The sequence below is a fragment of the Lacerta agilis genome, chromosome 3 (assembly GCF_009819535.1).
Source record: "Lacerta agilis isolate rLacAgi1 chromosome 3, rLacAgi1.pri, whole genome shotgun sequence".
Taxonomy (NCBI): Eukaryota; Metazoa; Chordata; class Lepidosauria; order Squamata; family Lacertidae; genus Lacerta; species Lacerta agilis.
The window spans coordinates 47,858,393-47,884,909 of NC_046314.1; the positions used below are offsets into that span (position 1 = coordinate 47,858,393).

Consider the following 26,517-nt stretch of genomic DNA (forward strand, 5'->3'; position numbering starts at 1 on the left):
ACAGCTCCATTAAATGTCTTTACGAAAGCAATTAAGGTGTGTAAAAAAAAATTGTGTACACAGTTATAAACTTTGCTCGTTCCTTGTAACTCAGAAATCTTGTGTTGTTATTTTCCATTACCCTGCATGCAGGTTAGTTAGGATGAAGAAAAGCAGATAGCAAAAAGAAAGGAAATAGTTTTTAGGAGTATGAAAGACCGTATACCAAAGTTAATTAAATATGGACTAGTCACCTCTTAGCTCATTTCAACTACCCTTTTGTGCATACAGATTAGAAGGATTTGTTTCCCCTACTCTTTCAGTGCATTTGAGTGGAGCATTGTTTTATTCTGCACTGCTGATCATACCAAATCAGCAGTGCTGGGTATCCAGGATTTATTCATCCATAATAAAAGGTCATGGCCTCATGATTGTTTCTTTAGTTAACACCCAAGAGAGCAGATGAATGGAAGTCTCAGGGTCAAGCTACATATTACATTTAACATGTAGTTACATCTTGTTTTTCTTAAATTAATTACAGTCAGAGGAGAATTGTTCCCGGGATTGCAGCATATAGGGAGAGGCGGTTTATCCCTCCCCTCTGCAGTTGCAACCCCCACCTGAAAGTCAGACACCAGGCAAGACTGTGAGACCAAGCAGAAAGATTGCATCACAGTGGTAGGTAGGGTGTGTGCTTTGCATGCCAAGGCCCTTCCTGTCTGAAATTCTGGGGGGCAGCTGCTGGTCCTTGTGGACAGTACGATGCCAGATAGACCAATGTTTTGAGGCGGCATTTAAATCACATGACTTCCCCTAAAGCAGAGGTTTTTGAGTCCACGGCTCCCTTGACCAACTACATTCTTTCTGTGGCACCCCTGTGGGACTCAGGAGCCTAGTTATGTCACTCCTTGCCTGCAGAGATGACAGCCCCTCACCCTTTTTCAAACACCCTCACTTGTGGAGTGTTCCCTCAGCCACCTCTCCTCTCTCCTTGAGAGTTCTCCGGGCAGCCGCTCCCACCGGCCCTGGTCTCTGAGCTGCCCCCCAAAGAGAGGTGCCTCCTCACACTGCCCCACAGGGGCCTAGAACTTGTCTGTCCATTCCCAACAGCAAAGGCTGGTGAACTGGTTGGCTGGGCTCCCTCACTGGCTTGCTTGCTTACTCATACATTCAAAACACATTGTTCTGCCCCCACCAAGAGTCTTAGCCCACAGCAGCCCATGGAGCAAAAGAAAAACACCCTTCTGAGGCATGATTGTAATCTCAAATTCTCAGAAATTATCAGAAAGTAATTGTTACTCTTACAGGAGAAAATGCCCACCCCTTTTCTAGAAGGACCTCACCTTACTCCTGTCGTGTGACAAAGACGCATGAGAGCAGGAACAGCTGTTGGACCATTCTAGTCTGTAGATGTCTTTCAGTGCTGTGTGAGTTACTTACCTTGACTATGGTGACTAGTTTCTCTCAGAGTGTGTGCCAGTATAGAGAAGAGCCTGTATTCTATATGTGATCTATTTCTATTAAGAAGTTTATTTTAAACTTAATAAAAGTTTTTTATTTGTTTCAATGAAAACTCTGCTTAAATAATTCCCGCTGCGTGTCAGGTTAAGTGCCCAGAGTTTTATGGATGGCGAATTGCTAAAGCTGGAGAATCAGGGTGCTGTTGGTGAGGACCTCGAAGGGACTGAAAGTCCAGTGGTGAGGCCGCGTACCGAAGAAACAGACCCGGTGCAGTAAGGAGCAGAAGCCATGTCCACTCAGCAACCTGCGCAATTTATTAATCTTGGCAACACTTCCCAGATGGAACGTCTGAATGATAAAAACTACTTGACTTGGGCTCTCAAGCTTGAATTAGTTTTAAAATGTGATAAACTTTGGCACTGGTAAAAGATGGTTTGAATCCACAACCCTCTGAGAGAGAATGTGATGAAGATGATAGAGCCAGAGCGCAAATTTTGTTGGCTCTAGAGGAACCACAGGTTCTGCATATTGCAGATTTGGATTCTGCCAAACAATATTGGGGTTGTCTACATCAGATACACCTGTCTGACAGCGCTGGTTCAATAATTGGACTAACTAGGAGGCTGTACAGAACTGTGCTACCTGAAGGTGGATGTTTAACCACACACCTCCAGACTTTGCGCATGTTATTCCTCCAGTTGCAAAGGAGAGGTAAAAGATTTCCAGACCTGGATCAAGTTTATATCCTGCTATCCAGTCTTCCACCAAGTTTTAATATTGTGATAGCTTCTCTTGAAAGCATGAGGCAAGAAGATTTATCGATGGTGTATGTAACAACCCGTCTACAGGAGGAAGCTGAAAAGCATGTGGAAAAGCTGAGTGAAAAGGCCAACCGGGGGAGTTGGGCTTTTGTTCATATCCCCCAGTCTCTAAGACGTGAAGGTGAGCCTAAAACTAGAAAGCTATCAGGGTTATTCCAGCAGACATTATCGTTTTGCTTTGGGACATGGCCGAGTACTCATTTCACAAAATGCTGAATTTGCTGAACAGGATAGGTGGGAACAGGTTCATGCTAATCCTAGTATTTTAGTTCCTCTATCAGTACAACTACAGGAGCCTCTCATGCAGTCAGTTGCTGAGGAAAAGCTAGAAAGTGGGGAAAAATTTGCTCTCAGACACTGACATTTTGCAAAGTGCCACAAGCAGTGAATCAGAGGAACAACAAAATGATGAGCTGGAGGAGCAACAAGAGGAGGAAAGTCTAGTGGTTATCCCTAGGAGGTCCACAAGGACTACCAAGGGTATTCCCCCTGATAAATTGACTTTTGGTGCAACAAAAGTGTGTCATGTTAATTGTTCAGAGCCACAGGATTTTGCTCAAGTTCTGAAACTACCTTCTAAGGAACAAACCCAGTGATTTGATGCCATGAAGGAAGAGTTGGAATCATTCAAAGAAAATAAGATTTACCACCAGGTGAAAAGTTAATTTCTAGCAGGTGGGTCTTTAAAAGGAAGACTCACGTATCAGGTGATACATGTTTTAAAGCTAGACTGGTAGCAAAAGGTTTTGCACAAAAGCCAGGAATTCACCATGATTAGCTTTTTTGCGCCCACTGCCAAAGCAGAATCAGTAAGGCTTGTTTTGTCTGTTGCAGCTGACAAGAAATTGAAAGTGAGTCATTATGATATTACTTCTGCATATCTAAATGCTCCTCTGGACCAGGTGATATACATGCGACAACCTCCAGGGTTTGAGGAAGGGAATGATTTAGTATGGAAATTAGACAAAGCTGTCTATGGTCTTAAGCAAAGTGCTTAATGCAGGAACGATTGTATAAACACACAACTCTTAAATATTGGATTTAAAAGAAGTATTGCTGATCCTTGCTTGTATACAAAAGGATTAGGCGATGATTACACATTGGTTTTGGTTTTTGTAGATGATTTGATGGTGACAGGTAGTTCCACAGGCAAAATTCAAAAAATAGCAAATCAGTTGGGGAAACATTTTAAAGTGAAATAATAAGTTTGTTTTTTATGTTTATACTACTGCTCTCTGGGTCTTTGGGGGAGTGTCATGTGACAAAGATGCATGAGAGCAGGAACAGCTGCTGGAGTCTAACTGCCATAACTGACATTCTAGTCTGTAGATGTCTTTCAGTGCTGTGTGAGTTACTTACCTTGACTGTGGTGACTAGTTTCTCTCAGAGTGTGTGCCAGTATAGAGAAGAGCCTGTATTCTATATGTGAGCTATTTCTATAAAGAAGTTTATTTTAAACTTTAAAAAAGTTTTTTTTATTTGTTTCAGTGAAAACTCTGCTTAAATAATTCCTGCTGCGCGTCAACTCCTCCCTCCCAGATACTGCTATGAGGACAAATTCTTATAAAACACACTCTGCCAGACCTTTTCCTACATACATGTATTATATTCCATCTTTCTTACAGCTGCAGGACATGCGACCAAGAAGCTCTGAGGTAAAGGATTCAATTGCTTGGTTTTCCCCTCATTGTGGTCATGCTCAGAGCAGCTGTGTAGCAGAGCTTGTCAGCCCCATGAGCTGGAAATCACATGGGAACTCCTGGAATTCCTGGCCCAAGCTTCTGGTTCTGACTTCTACACACACATTACATGACTGCTAATCTTCAGCTGCGAGAGCTCCTTGGGGTGAAGTGTAGGTAAACCTTTAATCTTTTTCCTGTCTTCTGGAGTTTCATGCCAAATTGACGTGCTCCTACCCCTTTCCTGCTTCACTTTTGTAGTACTGTATGGCTTTCTCTCACGCTCTTCTGAAAACGGATTCTCTCCTTAAGGTTGTGAATGTGGTTGAGTATTAGGTGGGATGCACAAGGGAATTTATGTTTTTTTTATGCTGCACCGTCCTGCTGTTAACAAAGCATATGCTCTAGTATTCAAACCTGAGTTTTGTTGGTATGGGTGCGAATTCCTGGATTCTGAATTTCCTAGACACGGTCTCAGGTTGGTATGCAGTTGACCCATGTAAAATATTCCTCCCTGATACTTTTGCCTTTCAGCTACAGTTAATTAATATAGGGAGACGTTTCGAAATCCAAGGGTTGGTGGGCAGTAACAATATTGGCTTAGGGTTATTACTGAAGTGGGGTTGAGTTGTGCCCCTAACAAACACTTGGAAAGAATGCATGGAGCACTGCCATCACCCACCAGTGATGAAGTTGTGCATTCCTGAAGCTTCTTCACACACTGGCTGAATGTGCAGGTGCTGGGGTGGGGTAAGGTGGCTGCAAATCTGGCGATGGAGGAGCAGCAGAGGGCAGGGCAGACTACATGGATCCTTCACCCATGGGGCTTCATTGAAGGCAAGAAGTGCACTGGCATTTGAGTTCACAGGCGGCCTGCTGTTCTTCAGGAGAAACAGAAAACCCCCACAAGCACAATGGTCTACATTGAAGAACATGTTGAAGACAAGATTGCCATAGGATTTTCAAAGTACAATATTACAGCTGTATTAAATTCTATATACACCCAGGCTTTAAGAAGACAAGATACAGAACACCTTTGTTCTACAACAAACGATTCAGCTCTTTAAAAGCAACAATTTCAGATAACTGTACAAACATCCTGCTCGTGTGGAGAAACTTGGCGCGTTTTCAGTTGAAATGAATTGCCCCAATGTGCCTCCTTCGACACTGTGTGCTACAATTTGACCTTAGTAATTTTCCAGTCATTCGTATTGTGATAACTTCATACACACATGTATTCTGATTCAATTGACCAGAGACATGGGAGACCTTAACCTGGCAAACACGGGTTCACAATAATAACTTCAGCTCTGGATATAATGGCGTATGGCCCTAACCCAATGAGGAGGTGATCAGAACATGATCAATAGTTTCTGCATGGCAATTTCTCCCTTCCACTTATAGGATATGTGGAATGCATCCAGCACTCATGCTGACAGAGGATAGATCTACACGCAGCAGTCTGTGGATGCTGCCCCCCCCCAAATATTCTGCCTGTAGCACACTCTAAACACTCTTGTTTCCTTCTCCTGTAGAGTATCTGTTTAGCACCAAGGAGGAAGTTAGGTAGATCCAAGGGGACCTATAGATTGCAGCATAAAGGTGTAAAGCTTTTCATAGTAATAGTCAGGGTAAGACCGTGCATGGATTTGAATGTGAAGCTCATTCTACTACTGTACACCAATACTTTGTATAATCTCCAAGACATCTGGTATCACATTAATCTACACAGAAAGAGTGGAACGGTACAATGTAAAGGTTCAGGACTACATTCTCCAGATTATGACAAAAAACCACTTTCTTGTGAAAGTTACTTAGATACAAAATTTGAAACAAGAAAAGTAAAACAAAGATAATATACATCTACCCCCAATATATCTTTTAAAGATCTGCTGCCTGTCTTCCTCCAACCATGGCTTTGTTAGATGTAGGAAATCAAATTTTTGTTATTGTTATATGGATTGGCAGAGGTTGTGCATTTCATTTTAATTGGATAACATGTCGGTTGAAAAATTTGTCCAGATTTTCTGCCAGTGCAGCTTCAGTTGCAAGAAAAACCTAGCAAAAACTTACGCATTGCCTAGATTTAATGTCATTGTGAATCTACAATGCAGCATTTAATGTTGTTGTTGTTTTAAAAAATCCTTCCTAGAGCATTCTGCTTCCCACATCCCCCACCCCCAAATGCATTACAAAAGATCTTCCAAACTGGACTGAATTAAGAAGAAAGGGGGAATAAAGAAAGTAATAGGTGTGGTCATGATTCTTGCTTACGTCTCTGTTCTATACTCTCAAGTCCTGGCAATGGGGCTCATTATTTGTTGTTGTGGCATCAAACCTGAAATGTTTTATTAGAGTCAGAGCTGCAATTTTGTAATTGACAGAAAGCGAGATATCGCTCAAGGGGAAATTTCTATTGAAGAAAGCAACGATGATTGGAAGCTCAAGATTGGAGTTCATTAGCACCAGTCCCTCTAGTGGGGAGAAAAGGTACTTGAGCTTGCAATAATCCCAATTTCTTATTTCCGTTGAAAGAATTCAAGTTTTCCAGTTAGTGCAAGTAAGGCATGCGACCGGTTTCCCCTGAAGATGGCTTCTTGGCTCCGATCTCACCATACGACTGTTGCTGTGGCCCAAATATGTAGGGGAGGTATAAGCTTAGCCAAATAGCAACAAGGGACACCCAGATGACATGTGGCTAAAGGAAGGATGCTACAGTATTAACAATGGGCTACACTCAGATCTCCCCAAATGCAGTTGCCAAGGGCAGCTGCCACCGGTGGGGGCTCCGATGCAGCTCCCCACTCCCCAGAGTTCTCCACATATTGCAGAGAACATGGGGAAGGACTCTTCTGTCGCACTGAGCTTTAGAAGAGGCATACATTGATATGTATCCCAAAGCTTTGCACAACTTATGACTTCCTGCTCCCTCTCCTAAGTCTTCTGCATGTCCCAGAGGGCTTTGTGGGAATGGAAAAATTGGTGACAGCTGCAAAGAACAGCTAGCTACTAAGCCAAGCCAAATCTGTTCCAGTGATGCCACATCGAGGCATTGAGTCAAGCAACATGGAGCTTGCAACCAACCAGTTGACTTGAGTTGTTTAGCAGTGACCTTTCTTCTGCATCCAGCTTGAATGGTCTTTTTGTTTCTGATTTTCCATATGTGATACAAAAACAGGACAACAACAATAATATTAACAATAATAACCATATGAATAATACAAAATAATTATCATTATATTCTTTTTTGGAAAATTATTAACACAAACCAGCAAGACAGATTCCGCTCCCCACCACACTTTGCATTGGATTAAAAAAATGTGAAGATGTACACTTGTAGAAAGTTCTCAGTACAAAAAGAGGGGGAGACAGCTGGAAAAACGGATATCTTTCTGTAAGGCAACACATTACCTTTCTCCTACTTTCTCAAGTTACATTGGGATTGTTTGGTGTTTTTAGGAAATGTCAGAACTTGGCTTGCTTCAGTTTATCGATGTGGTAACAGAGTTTCAGTGCCGGTCCCAGCTTCAGGCCCAAATATTTCATGATCATGTCGCTTTTCAGTAGCAACAAAGCATTGCCGTCAATCTCCTAGTTTAAAAAGAAATGAGGAAGGAATAAAAAATGTGATGTGATTTTGACCTTTGTTGAATGGGAAAGAAACTACTATCCCAATGAGCTCAAAAGGAATGGCCAGCAGCAGCTTGGATGGTGTTGAGTTGCTTGAAAATTAGATAACTTAAGATTTCTTTGAAAATTTGGAGAAATCAGGTGAACTGTGGCCCTCAAAATCCTGGCATCTATCCAACGGAAGTACGGGGAATTTGTATTCTCCTAACTTCATCTGTTTTTTAAATACTGTAAGTCTAAAGTTAATTTACACAACCTTGAAAGAGATGAGAAAGTGACACAAGTGTCCTTGCCTAATAGTATATCAGAACTCTCATTCATGACTTGGTCAGTATTTGGTGACATTTTGAGTGGTTCTAATAAAAGCACAGCCCAACTATGGATTTTGGAGGGGCCCCCCCCACCTTGTAGACCAACCTGGGTGCCTTTGGTTTGTGTGAACTAATATCACTTAGGGTCATTTCAATGACTGCATGCACATCACTGTTGATGCAGGTTGACTACAGCCATCTTCCCCAACCTGGTACCTTCAGATGACGGACTACAACTCCTATCATCCCAGTCAGCACACACACAAAGAGAGAGAGAACCTAGAAATAAGTCACTATATGAGTTTGTTCTAAAAAAAAAAAATCCAGTTGGCTCTTCACCAATGAGCTATCAAATGCTTGCGTAATTCTTGGGAATGATGCTAATGCAGCCTTTTGTACTTGTGTTATTCTATATGCTGCATAGTGTCAATTATACTGATGAAGATATATAAATAAAGACAACAACAAATAATACATGGGTGCACATATCAGGATTCAAAACATCCACGTGCCTGCATTAATTAATAAACCCATGTATTTCTTGATGACAGGTTATTTTGAACTCAGGAATGAATACCCAACTATAGAAAGAAGTGTGATAGGTACACCATTGAGTACATATTATAATTTCCTAATTGCTGCTCACATTTATTCAAAATGCTTCTACTGCAGCTTTCCTCAGCTGAGCTCAAGTAGGCTGGCAACAATGAATTAGAACTCTTTTAACAATTATAAAACAAAAGCAAAACATTAATAGCAGCAGTAAAACACTAGAATAGCTGTAAAGTGATAAGAACAACCTATTAAAAAAGGCCAGGAACCATTAACAATTTTAACCTAACAGACAGGTTCTAGTATAGCTTTCTAATGAAGCCCACATAAGTTACCAGCCTTTGTTTTGTTTTGCTTTGCTTTACTAAATACAGTACAAGGTTAGTAGCCTGCATTTCCATGCTGATGGCAGAAGAAAGGAAGCCCCTTCCTCCACAGCCAGCATAAAAATGCAGGCTAATACCGGTAGCAGCCTAGTTAAACACAATGAAAGAAATGCTCTTTTGACCAAGTGGACTGGCAGAGCAGGGTTTGTGTCTGTGTGTGACAGGACCATGAGATCCATCCGTTCTTTGGGATCCTGCTCAGTCACCTGCATGGAATTCCTGGCTGCTTCACAAGTATGTTCCCAGGCATACTTGTGAAGTAGAATGATAACACAATTCTGTGATGAGGCAACTACTCATAGTGTTTCTAATCACTCGATGGATTAGAATAAAGAAGGGAAAAACCAAGCTACTCTTGAGAAGGAGCTCCAGAGCTTGGACACAGACACGGAAAAGGCCCACTCCCTGTTCCCAGCTTAAATGTACTTCTAGAGATCCTGGGACTCAGGCAGGGTGGTGGTGGTGGTGGGGCTCTTGTATTTTACAGAGAACCACATATTTTAAAGGAATGTGTGACCCAAAATACATTTATGTACAATTCTCTCATGAATAGGGTTGCCAAGTCAGGAGCATCTTGGACCCTGCAATTTCACAGCCTGAATCTGAGGCGAAAGACCACCCCCTGGTTGGGTCCTGGAAATGGAGGTTAATTAGAAGAGGGGAGCAGAAGACAGACCTCACCCCTCCCCACCAATAGTGTCTTTGCTCCTGCTGGACTGAAGTTTGCAAGCTGCATGCACAGCCTATTTATTTATTTATTTATTTATTTATTTATTTATTTATTTATTTATTTATTTATTTATTTATTTATTTATTTATGAAGACGCTCATCCATATGGAGATTCAAGCCCTCCACCTGCCCCCTTGAGGGGGCAGACAAACCTGGAGGCTTCAGGCCAGACCTCGAGGTCTGGTAGCCCTACCCTTGAAGGGAGAACACATGTGTTTTGAATTAGGGTATATATCTAAACCTACAAAAGCTAGAGGAAGTTGTAGCCCTAAATCTGGCTGTGTAGAATGCTCCCAATCCAGAATTGCAGGGTTAGGAAGCCCCTTGTGAAACAGAAACAGCATCACATTTAACGACCTGCTGTGACTCCTCTGTCATAGGCCTGGTTCAATTATAGATCTGATCTGTAGTAATAATTTCTGTTGTGGTTTATAGCTGCCAAAGCTTACAACCTAGACTAGCTTCTCGCAGTCTGCTGGAAGGCTGCAAAAGTATACAGCATCTGGAAGTATTTCATGCTGCTTTATTAAGATCTAATCCTGTGAACACTGACTGTCAAGCTTAATATTTCAGGCTTACTGCTGAACACTGTGATAAGCCCACTGACCAATGCAAACGGATGCTAAATCTGGAGGCTTGGCTTCAGCGTGATGCCTTGGCATACAATGCTGCGCTTGGTAATGAAAAATCCTTTCCTTTTGTTGCTGCTGTTTTCAAAGAAGCAAAAAAGATGGACTTTGCCTGGCAGTAAAATCACTATTCTAGAAATACTGTAAAGGGAGGTAAGCTAATTGGAAGAAAGCTGGAATAATCAATACCAAGATGTATCAGGTCTATGAAACAATATGCGCTTTCAGTGATAATATCCATCATTGGAAGAGTCAGGATATAATTCTGAAAGAGCAAGTTTAATTGGCCTCAACAAAAGCTTTACTCTCCCTTCAATATTCATTTTTCCAGTTACCGATCAGAGAAGCCCGTTGCATTACTTTGCTCACTCATCTTGTATTGGCATTCCTGTTGGCTAGTTCTCCTTACTCTTAATCTGTATCCCACACTGCTTCCCTTTAAATACATTCACGCTCCTTTCTAGGTCCAATCTCTCCTGAAATTCTTCTGCGCCCTCCTCAGAAATGCCAAGAGGGGAGCTGGCTAGCCAAGAAATCACAACTACAATTTGGGCAAGTGTGAGTTGCCTTCTTTGTATCTGGCCATCCTAGAGGAATGAGCCACTACAGATATTTACTCATAAGCTTTTCTACTGACATGAACTAGGATTCCTTGCAGACAGTAAACATGTTGTTGGTCTCTCTCAAGGCAAGCTGTGTCTGTCTTAGTATGAAAAGTACCGGGAAGTTAAACTAGCAAAGGTCATCACCACCTCATTCTGCAATCCTGCGCTTGTCATCAGCTGCAAAAGCAAAGATTTCAGGTGCTGGTTGGGAATGTCAGCAGCATTCAAGGCTTCCGACTAAATTATGCACCTGCTCCTTAGAATCATTTAACTCACAGGAAGACATGGCTAAGGTTAAAGGAGTAATCACTTGTCTCTCACCTCTGGGGTCTTCATGCTAATCCAGTTTAGAAATGAAGGTTAAACAATTTCAGGGAAATGAGTTATTCAAAGGCATAATTGAGCAGGATTGGGTGATGGCCTTAATCAAGCATCAGACCTCTTGTATATATCTCTGTGAAGCTGACTGAATATAAGCAGCAGGTTAGTGGGTGCTTTGATATGGGAAATTTAGAGCCTATATTATGTTTAAACCACATCACCATTGTCAAGGACTGCAGCATTGCACAGAATGCTAAGTTATCGGCTACTGAGCTGAGAACATAAGAAGCTTCCTGGGTCAGATAACAGATCAAAATGTCCAACATTGTATTTCCCAAAGTAGCCAATGAGATATTTCTAAGGAAGTCCACAAAAGGAGCATAGATACTCTTGTTGAAACTGGAATTCAGTGACCATAGAACGTTGAGGTTCTCTTTAGCTACCATGGCTTAATAGCCATTGTTAAATCAATCATCAAGGATGCACCCAACCCCCTTTCAAAGGTTTCTAAGCCAGCAGCCATCTCCATGTCTGCTGAAAGCTTTTCTATTCCAATGGTTTGTTGATGCCTGTATTTAAATTTTTTGTGATTTTATGGCATGGTTTTATTGTTGTAAACCCCTTTGCTATGTTTTTAATGGCACAGTGGTATACGAATATTTTAATCAGTACATAAATAGTAAGAAGTGTTGGTACACCTATCTTCCTGGGAAGGTCACTGTCAGGAAGTGACCTAGGTGGCCTCAGTCCCGGGTTTCTTGACATTTTGTGTCCTTAATTTTTTTTTTAAACTTTGCATACAAGGCAGCTGGACACACTGCAATGCACAGTGCAACTGAGACCCTGCCCACCCAGAGGCATCTCTGCTCACAAATTAGCACACGGAAATTTTAAGGATGTGTGTCATGGACCTGTGCTCCAAGCAACATGTCTCACATCTCACTTACCAGTAACTATTTCCCTAGCATTAGTGAGTAGAACAAACCATGGTCCCTGGCTTAGTGCTAAACCATGATTCCTGGTTGGGATGCTTTTCATTCCAAACAAACCTCAAGCCAAGATTTGTTCTTGGCTGACCAATTATAGGATTTTTAGGGGGAAGGAAACTAGCCATGATCATTGGTTTGGGTAGATCATTAAGCTAGGGATTGTGGTTTGTTGCTCTTAGGGCTGGATTTAGGTTTGATGAGGCCCTAAGCTGCTGAAGGTAATGGGACCCTTTATATGTCCAGCTGTCCTTCATCAACAACAAATTGTTGCTGTTTTTTGTGTTGAATATATGCTATATCAGGCTTTCTCAATCTCGGCCCTCCAGATGTTTTTGGCCTACAACTGCCATGATCCCTAGCTAGCAAGACCAGTGGTCTGGGATGATGGGAATTGTAGTCTCAAAACATCTGGAGGGCCGAGGTTGAGGAAGCCTGTGCTATATGGTAATTTATGGACCTAATAGGTATCTAAAGCCATTTGCACTTAACAAAATTTGTCTTTTATCAAAGTAATTGTTGAACTGAAATACAATTAAGAAGAAGCCTACACAACACAAAACACTGTTGCTGTATGTAGGTTTCTTTTTATTTGTTTTTTATCGTATATTTTGGAAATGTACACCCAGATTTTTTTCTTTAATTTTTTTGGGGGGGGCCCAAGAGAGTGGGGCCCTAAACTATAACTTGTTTAGCTTATACATAAATCCAGCACTGCTCTCAGTCATGCTGGAGAAGGTGGGAAGCAAAAGAGGAGCAAACCATTAATTGTGATGTGCAAACTGTTTCTTTAGTTTATTACTAGCCTGAGCAAGATGTGCCTCAGTAAGCCAAATGCAGGCCATTGGCCATGTATGGTGGCCTGTCAAGTGCTTCACAATCCCTTTTTCACAGTCCCAGATAAGTAGCACACCATGTTCTGGTGGGCTTCATTGGCTTTGTGCAAATTGTGTTTATTCACTTGAACATTAGTCCTGGATAATGTAATTCCATCACAGACAAGTTCCTACATACGTGTTTTCTGAAGAGCTCCACGTGGGGTCCCAAAGCATGAGGGTCAGCATCTTTTACAAACCAAACCACATCATCAACGGTCCAGGTCAAAGGATTCTTGCTTATGGGCCGAGCTGCATCTTGCCTTTCTGGTGAAGGACTTGAGGCTATTTGAGGTGAAAAGAAGCAAACGAAAGAACGTTACAAATAAACACTGATTAACTTGTTTCTTCAGCAGTAGCATGGCAGTCATTACTTGCAAAACCAGCGTATTTGTAATACAAATAACCCGGGCTGCATTTGCATGGCTAGCAAGTTTCATAAATGTACCACAGAGAGGATTTCTTATGCTGCAAGAAGTAGACCCAGGAAGAGCTCAGGGATATCCCTACATGACATCTTTGAATGGGCTTCTCCTGGTAGGGTGTGGGGAAAGAGCCATCATTACAAAGTGCATCTCTTTGGCCTCCAAGCAAAGAGCAGTAACCAGTCAAACCATTGGTTTTTCCATGCTATTTAGGTTAACTTGGAATTAAGTCTTCCTATTAAGTCCAATGGAACTTACTTCCAATGTGCATAAGGCACTGGCAGCCACCTAGTATCTGAGCCTTGTATGGAAGCAAGCCTAAAGCAGCCTTCCCAGCCTGATACAGTGGTACCTCTGGTTAATAACTTAATTCGTTCCAGAGGTCCGCTCTTAACCTGAAACCGTTCTTAACCTGAGGTACCACTTTAGCTAATGGGGCCTCCCGCTGCCCCATTAGCAGCGCACCACTGCCACGCAATTTCTGTTCTCATCCTGAGGTAAAGTTATTAACCCAAGGTACTACTTCCGGGTTAGCGGAGTCTGTAACCTGAAGCGTCTGTAACCCGAGGTGTTTGTAACCCAAGGTACCAATGTACTATCTAGATATTTTAGATTACAACTTCCATCAGGTCAGTCAGCCTGACGGGAGTTATAGTAAAAAACAACATCAGCCACAAACACACACAGAAGGGCATCAGGTTGGGAAAGGCTGGCCCATGAAGTGAGAAAGCAGAGAGAACTTTGGACATTGTGGATTTGATTGCTCAGCAGAAGGCATGATGGTTAACCCTGGGTTATAAAAATGCAAAGGACTCACTTTCCTGCTGGGAGAGAGAAAATATGCCAGCTGCCACAGTCTGAAGGGAACAACCGCTGCTATCATAACCACAGGCAGCAGAGATAGTGGCTCAAGTAAGCACCATCTTCCCATCTGGAATTAAAAATGTGAAGCTGCTAATGGAACAAAAGAAAAGGTAGGCAGGGACAAAGCAGGGCTTTGGCAAATGTCTCCTCTGAAAGCCCTAGACTGAGGGCTGCTTCACAGAAGATACACTTTACAGGAGTGTACAGAACCACCACCAATGCCTAAACATGAAAGGACATGGGATGGACTGATTAGGTAGGCCTGGAAGCTGGAGCACCTAGCAATGTCTAAGTTCATGTCATCGGGGGAAAGGAGGCACTTTCTCTGTTTTCCACGCACAATGTGTGGACATTTTCCCCTACATTTCCACACCTGCATACACACTTGCCCTACTTTTAAGAACACAGGAAGCTGCCTTATTGCGAGGCTGACCATTGGTCCATCTAGCAGAAAAATGCTTTCATTACTGGCAGTGGCTCTTTCTTGGGTTTCAGGGGTGTTGGGGGGGGGGGAAGTTGTTCTCCCAGCTCTCCCTGGAAATGTCCAGGATTGAACATGGGAACGTCTATAGGCAAAGCAGATGCTCTACCACTGACCGAACAGCCCACCTTGCATTTGCTCTGTGTAGCAAAAACGCATATTGCATGTGGGGCAGCCCTAACACTTTCCACAGGATCAGAATATCTTCCTGCTCAGTATCCTCCTAATCACCCAGCTTTTATGGAGCAGAATGTCCCCAAAGAACACCTATTTGGAGAGCTACTAAAATTGCACAAAGATGAACGTTGTGCATGTGACTTCTTAATGGCATCAAGGCTGAGATGATTTAAGGTCACATCAGCTCCTTTCAACATTAAATCAAGGCAATAAAGCACACTGGGATGAAAGTGCATTTATGTTTTTTTATTCTTTAGTCTCTGCAGAATTATAAATCTCAGTCGCTATCTCTGTGCCGTTTCCTTCCCGAACTTAACCCCCTTTATTTGCTCCTCTCTCTCCTTGGCAGTGCTGCATTATGGTTGAACAAACAGAGCCTGTTTGGCTTTTAGCTATATCACTGGTGTGCGTATTGAAGTGAGTATGCACATATGAAGAAGCAAAGGCAAATGAGCTTAGAAGAGGCGGCACAATGTGAAATGAAGTTAGCCTTGATTTGACACTGGTTGCTCTATCACTCCTTGCTATAGTGCCATTAGGGGATGCGGGTGGCGCTGTGGTCTAAACCACTGAGCCTTCGGCTTCCCAATCAGAACGGTTGGCGGTTCAAATCCCTGCGATGGGGTGAACTCCTGTTATTCAGTCCCAGCTCCTGCCCACCTAGCAGTTCAAAAGCACATCAAAGTGCAAGTAGATAAATAGGTACCACTCTGGCGGGAAGGTAAATGGCGTTTCTGTGCACTGCTCTGGTTCTCCAGAAGTGGCTTAGTCATGCTGGCCACATGACCCAGAAGCTGTCTGCGGACAAATGCCGGCTCCCTCGGCCTATAGAGTGAGATGAGCGCGCAACTCCAGAGTCGTCCGAGACTGGACCTAATGGTCAGGGGTACCTTTACTTTTACCTTTATAGTGCCGTTAAGAAGTTGCTGAAAACAGCAAAATCCATTTGCACAGGAGGAGCTTCCCAGTTTGGTGTCTTAGCATGCAATTGAAAATGCAGGAAGTAGTAACAGGAGTGGAGCGGGGAAAGATGCCACCACTGCATAGCCTTCTGCTGCATCAACATCTTATAGTAGCTCTGCACTTTCTTTGCTCTGCTAGGTGGACTATAAAGAGCACAAGAGATCAGAATATATGGTGTATCAGATGCAGTGAAGCACCCAATATCAGTGCTTCCTCATATGTAAATGTCTGACAGACATCTTTAGGATAAGATTGGGACAGCAAGATTGAGGATGTCAGTGGCACTGAACACTTAAATTGCAAAGTGGTTTAAGACAGAGGTGGGCAGACTTCAGGCTCGGGAAATTCCCTTTGTGTTTTACTAGAACCACAGGATCCACTGAGTTGAATCATTGCAAAAGGCATCCACTAGAATTAAAAGAACATGGTGCCTCTGAGCTGGTGCTAAACACAGGGATCTGTTCTGAGTATCAGAACTGAGCCAAGTTCATGGTCTTCCCACACACAAATCCATTACCCCCAGCTTTCTTTACTTTTGCAGTCTAATTGAGGTGTGAGTAATTTGATTTCTGCTGTTGTTAAACTTTTGAGAATCAGAGATCCTTGCTCATCTACTACAAACTACCCAGAGATCAACCAATAGATCCAGATCAAACGTCTGCCCATCCCTGGTTTTGGAAAAGAGGAGCTAAGAGGTTCAAAGAGACTGGGGAGCCTGAATTCAGTACGACCATGTTCTTCAACCTGTTTATTGAGCATTCTTGGGTTTTTTGCACATAAGTTAGACTCTATTCAGTCTTTATTGAGCAATCACTGTGATTTGTGTAGGGGGCTGTTGTAGCAGTACTTTGATAGTGATCCTCAGGTATCAGAGCCAACGCAAAGAAGTCCCTACGATGTTCCATACTGGATGGTGCTTCATGCAAAAACGGGACTTTAAGCAGGGCCTTCCCAGCCAATCCTGAGGAGAAGCACCCTGTCAGATACATTAGACCCACACATAACATAAAGGACTTAATAAATTAAAGCCAGCATTTTGAACTGGGCTCAGAAGCTAAGTGGTAGTCAACAAAGCTGTTGCAAAATTGCTTGATTCCTCAGGTCTTACATGCTTTGTTGGAGGAGCCCTACCTGTATATAAATCCTGCATTAATGCATCTGAAATTTATTCACACCAGGGATTAAATACATTAATAATGATCTCATCTCTCTCATGTCAAAGGTATCCCAGGGCATTGTGTCATCAGAATTAATCAAGATGATAAAGAATGCTCAGATTACAAAGAGAGAGGAGTCTTTGGTACCAATAATTATCCTTAAAGATCATAATTTAGGTAAAATCCAATTTCCTGGCTTTGGCAGGTGGCAAGAAAATATGTAAATGAACTGCGCTTAAAAACTCGTGATGCAGCTCAGAGGGATAATCAACCTATTTTATTTTATTTGTACTTATTTTTAGAAAGATTTATATCCCACCTTCCAGTGCTTATGCAGCACCCAGGACAGCAGCCAACAATTAAAACAAACAATAAATGCAACAGCATTCCAAAAATACAATATAATAAAAACAGTGACAGATGCAGCAGATAAAACAGAATCATTTGATTATATATACATATATCTTCCCAATAAAAGAAAACAGTTCACTGGAATTGTCTGGTGGTACCTGGAACTGTCTTTAGATTTAGGTAAAACACAATGTAACAGGACTGGTCACCTAAACACACAGAGGGCTTGAGCACACTCATGTTTATCTCAGGTGGTTTTACATTTGTCTCGCCACTTTCCCCAGGAAAACCCATTGTTTACCGCTGAATCAGAACAAATGTCAATCCGCATAAAAACGAACATTGATATTTGTTCTGATTCATTGGTAAACAGCCAATTTTCTTGGAGGAAAGTGGCAGGACAAGTGGGAAGTGTGGCTCCATCCTGAATCTCAGTCACTCAGGCCACCCAGTGGCTCCAAAGATGAGCTCAGACTTGAATTTAGATTTCTCTGGATCACATTAACCACACTGAACTCAAACAGAAAAAAGGAAATAAATGAAGACTCAATAAAATAGAAGTTTAATGGGAATTATTACTGAAGCAAAGAAAATAGCCAAATGTGTTGTGAGACAACAAAAGGCCACAACAAGCTACAGCCAAGCAACAGGCTGAGGAGGAAAGTACCTCAAACAGATTAGAAATATTAAGGGTTCTACTAGGCCCATTAAAAGATTACATAAGGAAAGATATTCATTACTTTAAAATGGTCAAGACACCGGGTTACATGGGCAAATCTTTCTTTAAAATGTAAAAATATACATATGTGGCATTTGACAAATTAGAAATGAATAAAGTTTTTGTTGTTGTTATTTAAAAAAACGATTGCTACTGGTCAGAATTATTGTATCCAAGTGCAGCAAGGGAATTGCTGCAGGCTCATTTAATAAAACCAAGGAATTGTTTTTTAAAAATTCTAAATAAATGGAAAGATTTTCAAAACCTAGAAAAAACAGTATGTAATTTCATTTTTTTTTTAAAAGAAACACATATTGTAATTGGAGTAATCTTGGGTTCTGTTAGGTCTTATGTTTTGCCAGGGTTTTAAAAAACACAATATTCATTGATTAAGATTCAGTTTCATTTCCTGGCTTGCAAAAATAAATGTTCGTGTAATTATTTAAAAGCAGGTTAGTAAGCTATTTTAATCCCAAAGTTTGAGCCTTTTGGAATACATATTTCAAATGTTTCTCTTCTTCTTAACATAAAAAGTTAGAAATAAAAAGAAACTGCTTTTTATTGTAAATTATATGCTTACACCAGGCCAACACAACTTGTGGTGCATCAGTCACAATACAGCCCATCATTATTGTGGACAACGCCTCCATTTCAGGGTCTGACTATACAAGACTGCTGAGCTGCAGTTGGTTGTGAGTGGCCTGGCTCATAAAATGATATCATCATGACGAGAGTTGATCTTTAAGGAAGAATAGAAGCTTCACAGTATTAAACTTCACAGGTAGCAAAGGAACTTAACACATTATCAGATAAAAATTGAATGTAATATGTTACCACTTCTGTTTCCTTCCATGTAGGTTCCATTTCTGGTTGGGCTTGATGTCTGATGCCTCAGAGCTGCAGCTGATGGTCCTCCAGAGGCCATCTGGCCAGAGCGATGACTGCAAGAGGAAGATGACCCACCACCGTGACGTCCATCGCCAGAACTCTGCCTCATAGAGTACACGGATCCCATACAATTAAAGGCAGAATCAGAGGGGTCTACGCTGTAATGCTTTGTGTTCACTGGATCAACCAGGTAGTCTTCAGGTATGACTGTTTCTGTTTGAAAAGAAATGATCAGGGGTTAATGAAGTAACATCATTGATTTTCTACCGAAGTGAAATTACTTTAAAAAAATTTTTTCCTATTTTCACTCAGTCTTAAATAGCAGGCAGGCAGCTAAAACCCATTAGCAAACTAAAGTGTGAACAGAATTAGAAGAAACTGCAGTATGTGGGATTTAATTTATCAATGAGGATTTATAATAGGAAATGGATTTGAATTAATTTATGGGATTGTGACTTTCTAGTTCTGAAATTAATAATACATGTAAGTCAACTTCACTCGAGGCTTTGGTTGACTACAGTGCTTGGTTTTCTTCAGAATGATTTTAGGCAGTTACGGAAAGTGTATGGTTTTAAAGATGAATATATATAGGCCAAAAGGATTCAGGGTGTTGGGGTGATGCTTGAGCACAAGGCTTATTTGCCTAATGCAGGGGAAGCTAACCTGGAGTCCTCCAGATGTTTCCAAACTACTATTCCCATCATCCATGGCCAAAAGGCTGATGGGAGTTGTAGTTCATCAAAACCTGGAGGGCCAGATATTTAATAATACACTCCAGGCCTAATAGTACAACGTGAATTTGAGAAGACAGGGAGTTAACCGGCCATCAAGTCCACTATTTACTTGTACTTACAACATGAAGGTGTAAATAAAAAGAATAATAATAGTAAGGTAAAGGTAAAGGGACCCCTGACCATTAGGTCCAGTCGTGTCCAACTCTGGGGTTGTGGCACTCATCTCACTTTACTGGCCGAGGGAGTCGGCGTACAGCTTCCGGGACATGTGGCCAGCATGACAAAGCCACTTCTGGCAAACCAGAGCAGCACATGGAAACGCCATTTACCTTCCCGCCGGAGCAGTGCCTATTTATCTACTTGCACTTTGACATGCTTTCGAACTGCTAGGTAGGCAGGAGCTGGGACCGAGCAACGGGAGCTCACCCCGTCACGGGGATTCGAACCGCCGACCTTCTGATTGGCAAGCCCTAGGCTCTGTGGTTTAACCCACAGCGCCACCCACGTCCCTATACATGTAGCTAATTGATTAAAAACAAACAAACCCTGATTGCTTTCCTCTCGAAATGTTACATACAATGCATGTGGTCGGTTTGTTTTTTAAATCAAGACCATGATTTTAAGAACAAGTCTGGTGTCTCTGTGTGTGCTTAACCTGTTCTCTATTGGCTATTTTCCATTCAAGTTTGTGTCCATGTGCTCCTTCCCTAACACCATTTTCCTTCTGTTGCATGGGTTTTGTTAAGTCCTTGTTTCCTATTACATCTGAACAGGAAAACTGTGGTTTAATCAATGCTTACTCTCTACAATCTGATCCTAGCTTCATATTCTGGTTTGTAAAAAAAGAGTTTCCCCATAATGGGGAATTGTGGTTTAATAAACCATGATAGAAGCTGGGCTGAAGGTGGACACATAAGAAGAGGAGGAGAACAAGAATGGAACACAACAACACAAGGTTTGTTCTCAGTCTACCTTATAATTGTTTATTAAATTCAGATAGTTAGTGTCTGAACTGGTCCTTAAACCCACATTGGCATAGGTCAATGTTGCAATCCACAGGACTCATAACAAGAAGCTGTTAGCAGCACAATCAAATGCTAGCACAGTATTTGTGACAGTATTACAAGATTTAATTAGTTTTGTTAACAACACATAGCAGTACACAAATATTAGAAATGGAAAAGGAAGCCTTGGAGGCTGAAAGAGATTTACTGTAATATGAACAATATTTTGTGAAAATTGTGAGGAATCCAATATATCGCCTAAAATGTTGAGTCCAATAAGTGGAAAGGGATACTACAGTCTCATGTATAGATCATCATTGTAGATGTCAAAAGAATATAAGAGGGAGTGATAAGCAAATTGGGAGACATTAATTCCATTTAACAGAGTTCTCTGCCATCTAGAATAATGGCCGTTGTTCTTGTTCTGCCTTCTCCTCGCTTTCTATCATCATTCTTTTACCAGTTTCCTAGCCGGCATTTTAAAATAACAACCACTAGCCATTTCTGAACCTGAGAGTTGAGAAGGACATACGTATAAATACCTTTACATTCTATAATATCTACACGTACTCCAATTTTTGGTGCATAGATGCCCATTGAGTATACACACAATTTGTTTTGTGCCTGCAGCCTCCTAGGTAACTGTAATACTCAATACCCACGTAGACATCAGGAGTGGGGCAAGTATGCAAGGCAGGAGATGCTAGGGGGAAACCTGCCAACACACATTTGATCAGCTATGTGCAGAGGCAATACAGATGTTAGACTCTCACCTCACAAACTGGATGTCCAGATCATTAGTGTAGGATTTCTCCACCACCATACACCAGGGCAAATATTCCACAACTTATATTTTCATTTTTAAATACAGTATTTTCCACTATTTTTTTGCAGAATTTCCTGATTTAGGCTGCCCCAGCTAAATTTCTCATTAATATTCCTCAGGTCCACATTTGCCTCTCTTTCTCTTCCCATTGCCCATAATATTTCATCCTGAAATCACCCCATGACCCCATCCCTCTACCTTTTAAAGTGCTATAATATTTTTCTTATAATGGGATGGCCAGATGTGGCCCATCTATTTTCAGCCCTATGATCTCATGGTCACACAGCCCTGCCCTTCGTTTGAGATATGTCACTGGCTCATCTAATCGTCAGCTTCATCTAACCGCCTTCCTTGGCATTGTTGGAAGAGATTAAAGGTAAAGGTACCCCTGACCAGTAGGTCCAGTCGCGGACGACTCTGGGGTTGCGATGCTCATCTTGCTTTATTGGCTGAGGGAGCCGGCGTACAGCTTTTGGGTCATGTGGCCAGCATGACTAAGCTGCTTCTGGCGAACCAGAGCAGTGCATGGAAACACCATTTACCTTCCTGCCAGAGCGGTACCTATTTATCTACTTGCACTTTGACAGGCTTTTGAACTGCTAGGTTGGCAAGAGCTGGGACTGAGCAAAGGGAGCTCACCCTGTCACGGGGATTCGAACCACCAACCTTCCGATTGGGAAGCCGAAGGCTCAGTGGTTTAGACCACATTGCCACCCACGTCCCCAAATAATATCTACTTTTATTTATTTCCTTTTTTTACAGAATGTTGAGACTGATTTAACATCTGTGTCAGTTCTGAAGTCACCTTCAAATTCTTATTAGAAGATGCAATGTGTTGAAACAGATGGCCTTCCAACTCCCTGAAACCAACAAACTTCAACCCCAAACTCCTTGTTATTATCAGACTAGTGCATTTAAAAAATAGATTTGCACAGTAGTTTTACAGGAAGATCTTTATTTTGACCTTTTACCAGCTTCGTGGAGATAGATCCTGAGCCATTTTGTACATTCCACAGAAGCAGCAAGAGAGGAAGTTTGATTGACTTCCTCCTCCCATGCACCCACCCCACACTTATGGGTTTCCTGGAAGAGGATAAGATGAGTGCCTCTCTCGCAGGGACACAGGTATGATGAACATCCCTGACACAGGCAAATGCAATGAGGATAACTTCAAGGTGTGACCCCTGTGAACATTATTCATTTGTTTTCTTGAAACATTTGTTTTCTGTTCTTCATGATTCAGTGTGTGTGTGTGTGTGTGTTTCCTATGTTATTATTAATCATAATCGCAAAATTTATATACTGCCTTCCATTTCAAGAAGAAATATCAAGATGGTTCACATACAAATAAAAGCCAACAGCAAAAGAATAGAATAGAATAGAATAGAATAGAATAGAATAGAATAGAATAGAATAGAATAGAATAGAATAGAATAAATCTTTATTGTCATTGTCCCCTTGCGGGAACAACAAAATTCCTCAAAACCAATTATAAAAACAATAGCTAACTTTAATTAAAATGCACAGTGAAACAACTACATTAAAACATCCACAATTAAAACATATTTTAAAAAAACCCAAGTCCATTAAAATAGTGTAACAGTTAAACAAAACTCAAAGCAGGAGATTCAAATCAAGAGATCAGGGGAAAGTTTGTCTAAACAGGCACACCACAGAACAGAAATTTGGAAGCACCATGAGAACTGGAGACCAGAGCAGTTGTTGAATTATGAGGGACTCACCTGAGTGACAGTTCCCTTGGCTACTGTTTCAGGATGTTCCAGGGAATTATGATAAAATTTGGGAAAGGGGGTCATGGACTGGGGCTCTGAATTTCTTTAAGGGCCCTCTTACCTCCCCACCCCACATAATTTGAGCACTGACCCACACTTGCCTGTTGCTGCTTTGTAATACTGCCACTCCTGCTCAACATTAAAAGGAGGGTCCCCACTTCCCCTTTCATGCTCAGATCTAGCCACCATCCTCATGCCCTGCCCCAATTTATGATAGCCTACACAGCAGTCTGTACCAGATGGGTGATACTGACATTTCTTCTGCAAACCATCCCTATCAGCAGGGTGAACTGCCATAGATGTGCACACGTTAAAGCCCACCAGTATGTCTGAGCTAAGGGGAGCAGTTACTTCCAATACTAAAAATAAGCATTATGCCATAAGGATTATGGTTTGTGCTGCAAGCAAACCAACACATGGCCGGATATTAACAAGAAAAATACCCAGCCTGGTTGAAAATTTGCCAGGCAGCATCCCAGTGTTGTTCCACAGGGACACTAGACAGCTGTCATGAATAGAACGTAGTACAGTAAATAAATGTCAGTTTCTACTTTGTGCAAAGTAGATGTTTACAAATGGCGTATTATGCTAATCTAATGTCCCCTTCACTGAATCACTGTCAAGCAGTGCCTGAATTGGGGGTGTAAAGGTGGCAGTGCCATAACCCCACTTTTGACTGCAGCTCAGCTGTCAAAAGGGATGAAAAATCCATGTATACAATCATCACATTCCATCTCATTTCAAACACCGAAGATAACATAATGACCTCTTCTCCACAAACCTTTTTAGATCAGGCAAATAGTTTTCTATTAAATTTTGTTGTGGTTGAGTGCATTGCACAGATCTCCCATTCCCCCTTTAAATCTGACCTTAATATTTTATTTATTGTTTAAGGGATAATGTTCATGGCAGAGGAATATATGAGGCAATAAATGGCTTGTGCAGGTAATTAAATGCTGAACCAAAGCCGAGACTACTGATAACCATAAAAGCCATTTATTTTGACTATGTTCCAAAGCCATGTACTGCAGTTATTATACAGGGGAAGGCAAAATCAAGTCTGCCACAGGACTAAATAAGAGTAAGAATAACACAACACATTTATTGCTTTTGAGATATTGAACTCATGTTGCCTCCCTCCTCCCCTTCAGAACATCACTTTGAAATCAGGCAGGAGACTCACATGTCTATTTTTTCTAAACATTATAAGTTTTTTTTTTAATAAAGACCTTGACATTCTAAAAATAAAAACTTTCAAAATAGCAAATGACATTATAAAGCTTAGCTCTCAAAACACTCCACCCTCCTCCCAGCTTGTACCAGTTGGGCATAACTGTGACAGTGTGACTTGAAAGAAGAGTCCACCAAATTAATACAGCAAGAGATGAAAAGCATGTTTTCATCTTTGCAAAAGGAGGCTGGACTTATTGTGCAAGATTCAGGATACATCAAAGTGTCATGTGTGTACTGTTAAGTGGTATAGTATCCACTTCTAATGCAAATATAATGCCTGTCAGACTAATCAATCTGTGTGCCTCTCCAAGATCTCACAAAGGTAGAGGCAGACTAAACACTACAAGAGAAAAATTGGCCTCCACGTGTTTTGTTTTCCTCATAACACTAATGTGGATCAGGAGGCAAGAATTTGTTGGAGATAATAGGTGGATAGGAGATTTGAACCCTCCACACACTTGCTGTTTCTCTCCTGCAAGTCTCTCTTTCTCTTTAAAACTCTTTCCCCACGGCTGGGCTCTAAGATCAGAAGAGGTGTGGTTGGGAGGGAAAGCAGTATTTGCTGTAAAGAAAGAATAAGCAGGAATTTGTGAGGAAGAGTTAACGTGTGAGGAGGCTTAAGAACACGCTGTCCCTGATTCTCCCTTGAAAATGGTAGTCCAACACACACACATGGATTTCTTTGAATACATATTCAAAAGTCATTAAAAACCAACTGACCTGATTCCATCCGTCCATTTTCATATTCTTCAGGGTTTTCAGAAGTGTTGTATTGTGGGAAAGGCTGGTTGCTGAAAAGATTGTCACACAATAAGCTACGGCAAAGCTTTTTGAGGAACCGCAAAACATAACCAATGCTGTTCACCACTGGCAGGCTCAAGAGGTGCTGTTTCCCATCAAAAGAAGCAGAAACTGGGGGAGAAATGAGGAGGAATTAGGGGGTTCTCCAATATAAGCAGTAGTTCCTTTCATAAAGTAGACGGAGGTTCTCTTAACAGAGTACACATTCTCTTTTTTACAAGCCACACATCTTTTGAGCAAATGTGACCTCTTTAGGCCATTCACTAAATAAATATAAGAAGGATGAAAGTAGCACAGAGTATCATTGATTTTTGTTGCTTTAAATATTTCACAGAAAGGGAAGAGTCTGAATCTCTCTTCCAGAGTCACAATGTGGATTACCTTCAAATCCATATACAAACTTCACTGTTACTTCATCTCTCTGTGCTGAGCTAAAAATCAAATCGCCAGACTGATGAAAGCTGTACTCTGAATCCTAGATCACAGGACCAATTCACTACTTTGGTGAAATTTCTACCCATCCTTTACAGATGACAAAGGAGCATGTCACTGCTAATTGTCTTTTTAAATAATTTGTAGTGGCACCATTAACTGGAACCTTTGCAAAGAGGTAGCATACATATTTAGGCTGAGGTTTAGGCCTATTCAATTTTGTTTCAGGTTTATTCAGTTTATGCATCGCTTCACACTAAAGAAGTTCCTGATTTACCACCAAAGTAAAAAAACAAACAAACAAAACAATTAAAATCAAATAAATATTATTAAAACAGACTTAGCAATACCATGTCGTGTCATTTTAAGAAATAAATAGATAAATATATGGATCTGTAAAGTGGAAAATGTTACAACGGAATGGAGAAAATAGCATGAAAAATGGTTGTGGCAACTGATCCATAGTATACATTCAACAGATTGGGCCCAAAGTCTGAATGGGGACCATTTTTTTTTTAAGTGCCATAGATAAAGCTTGTGCCAGAAGCCAGTGAAGGCTGGTCCACGTGGGCAAATGGAGCTCTCTCCTCAGCCAGCCCCTCATCCCACCTGCCTTCTTACTTACAAGCAGTCAAGGGTGTGACATTGTCTGCCAGCTTCATCCTCCTAGGTTTTAGTGATGCCCTTGTAGCACTCAGCAGGGAA

At 41.4% G+C, this 26,517-nt stretch overlaps 1 protein-coding gene across 3 annotated transcripts in view; it reads right to left on the minus strand.

Moving 5' to 3' along the window:
• Positions 1-6,973: 6,973 nt before the first annotated feature.
• The window catches only part of SCML4 (Scm polycomb group protein like 4), a 68,339-nt gene continuing 48,795 nt past the window's right edge, over positions 6,974-26,517 (minus strand). For all 3 annotated transcript variants that reach the window (XM_033143542.1, XM_033143543.1, XM_033143545.1), the window contains 4 exons: positions 25,300-25,491; positions 18,936-19,202; positions 13,105-13,250; positions 6,974-7,531 (listed from right to left, as the gene is read on the minus strand). In XM_033143542.1, the coding sequence (XP_032999433.1) occupies positions 7,406-7,531; positions 13,105-13,250; positions 18,936-19,202; positions 25,300-25,491 (731 nt within the window). In that variant the 3' untranslated portion in view covers positions 6,974-7,405. The remainder of the gene's footprint in view (positions 7,532-13,104; positions 13,251-18,935; positions 19,203-25,299; positions 25,492-26,517) is intronic.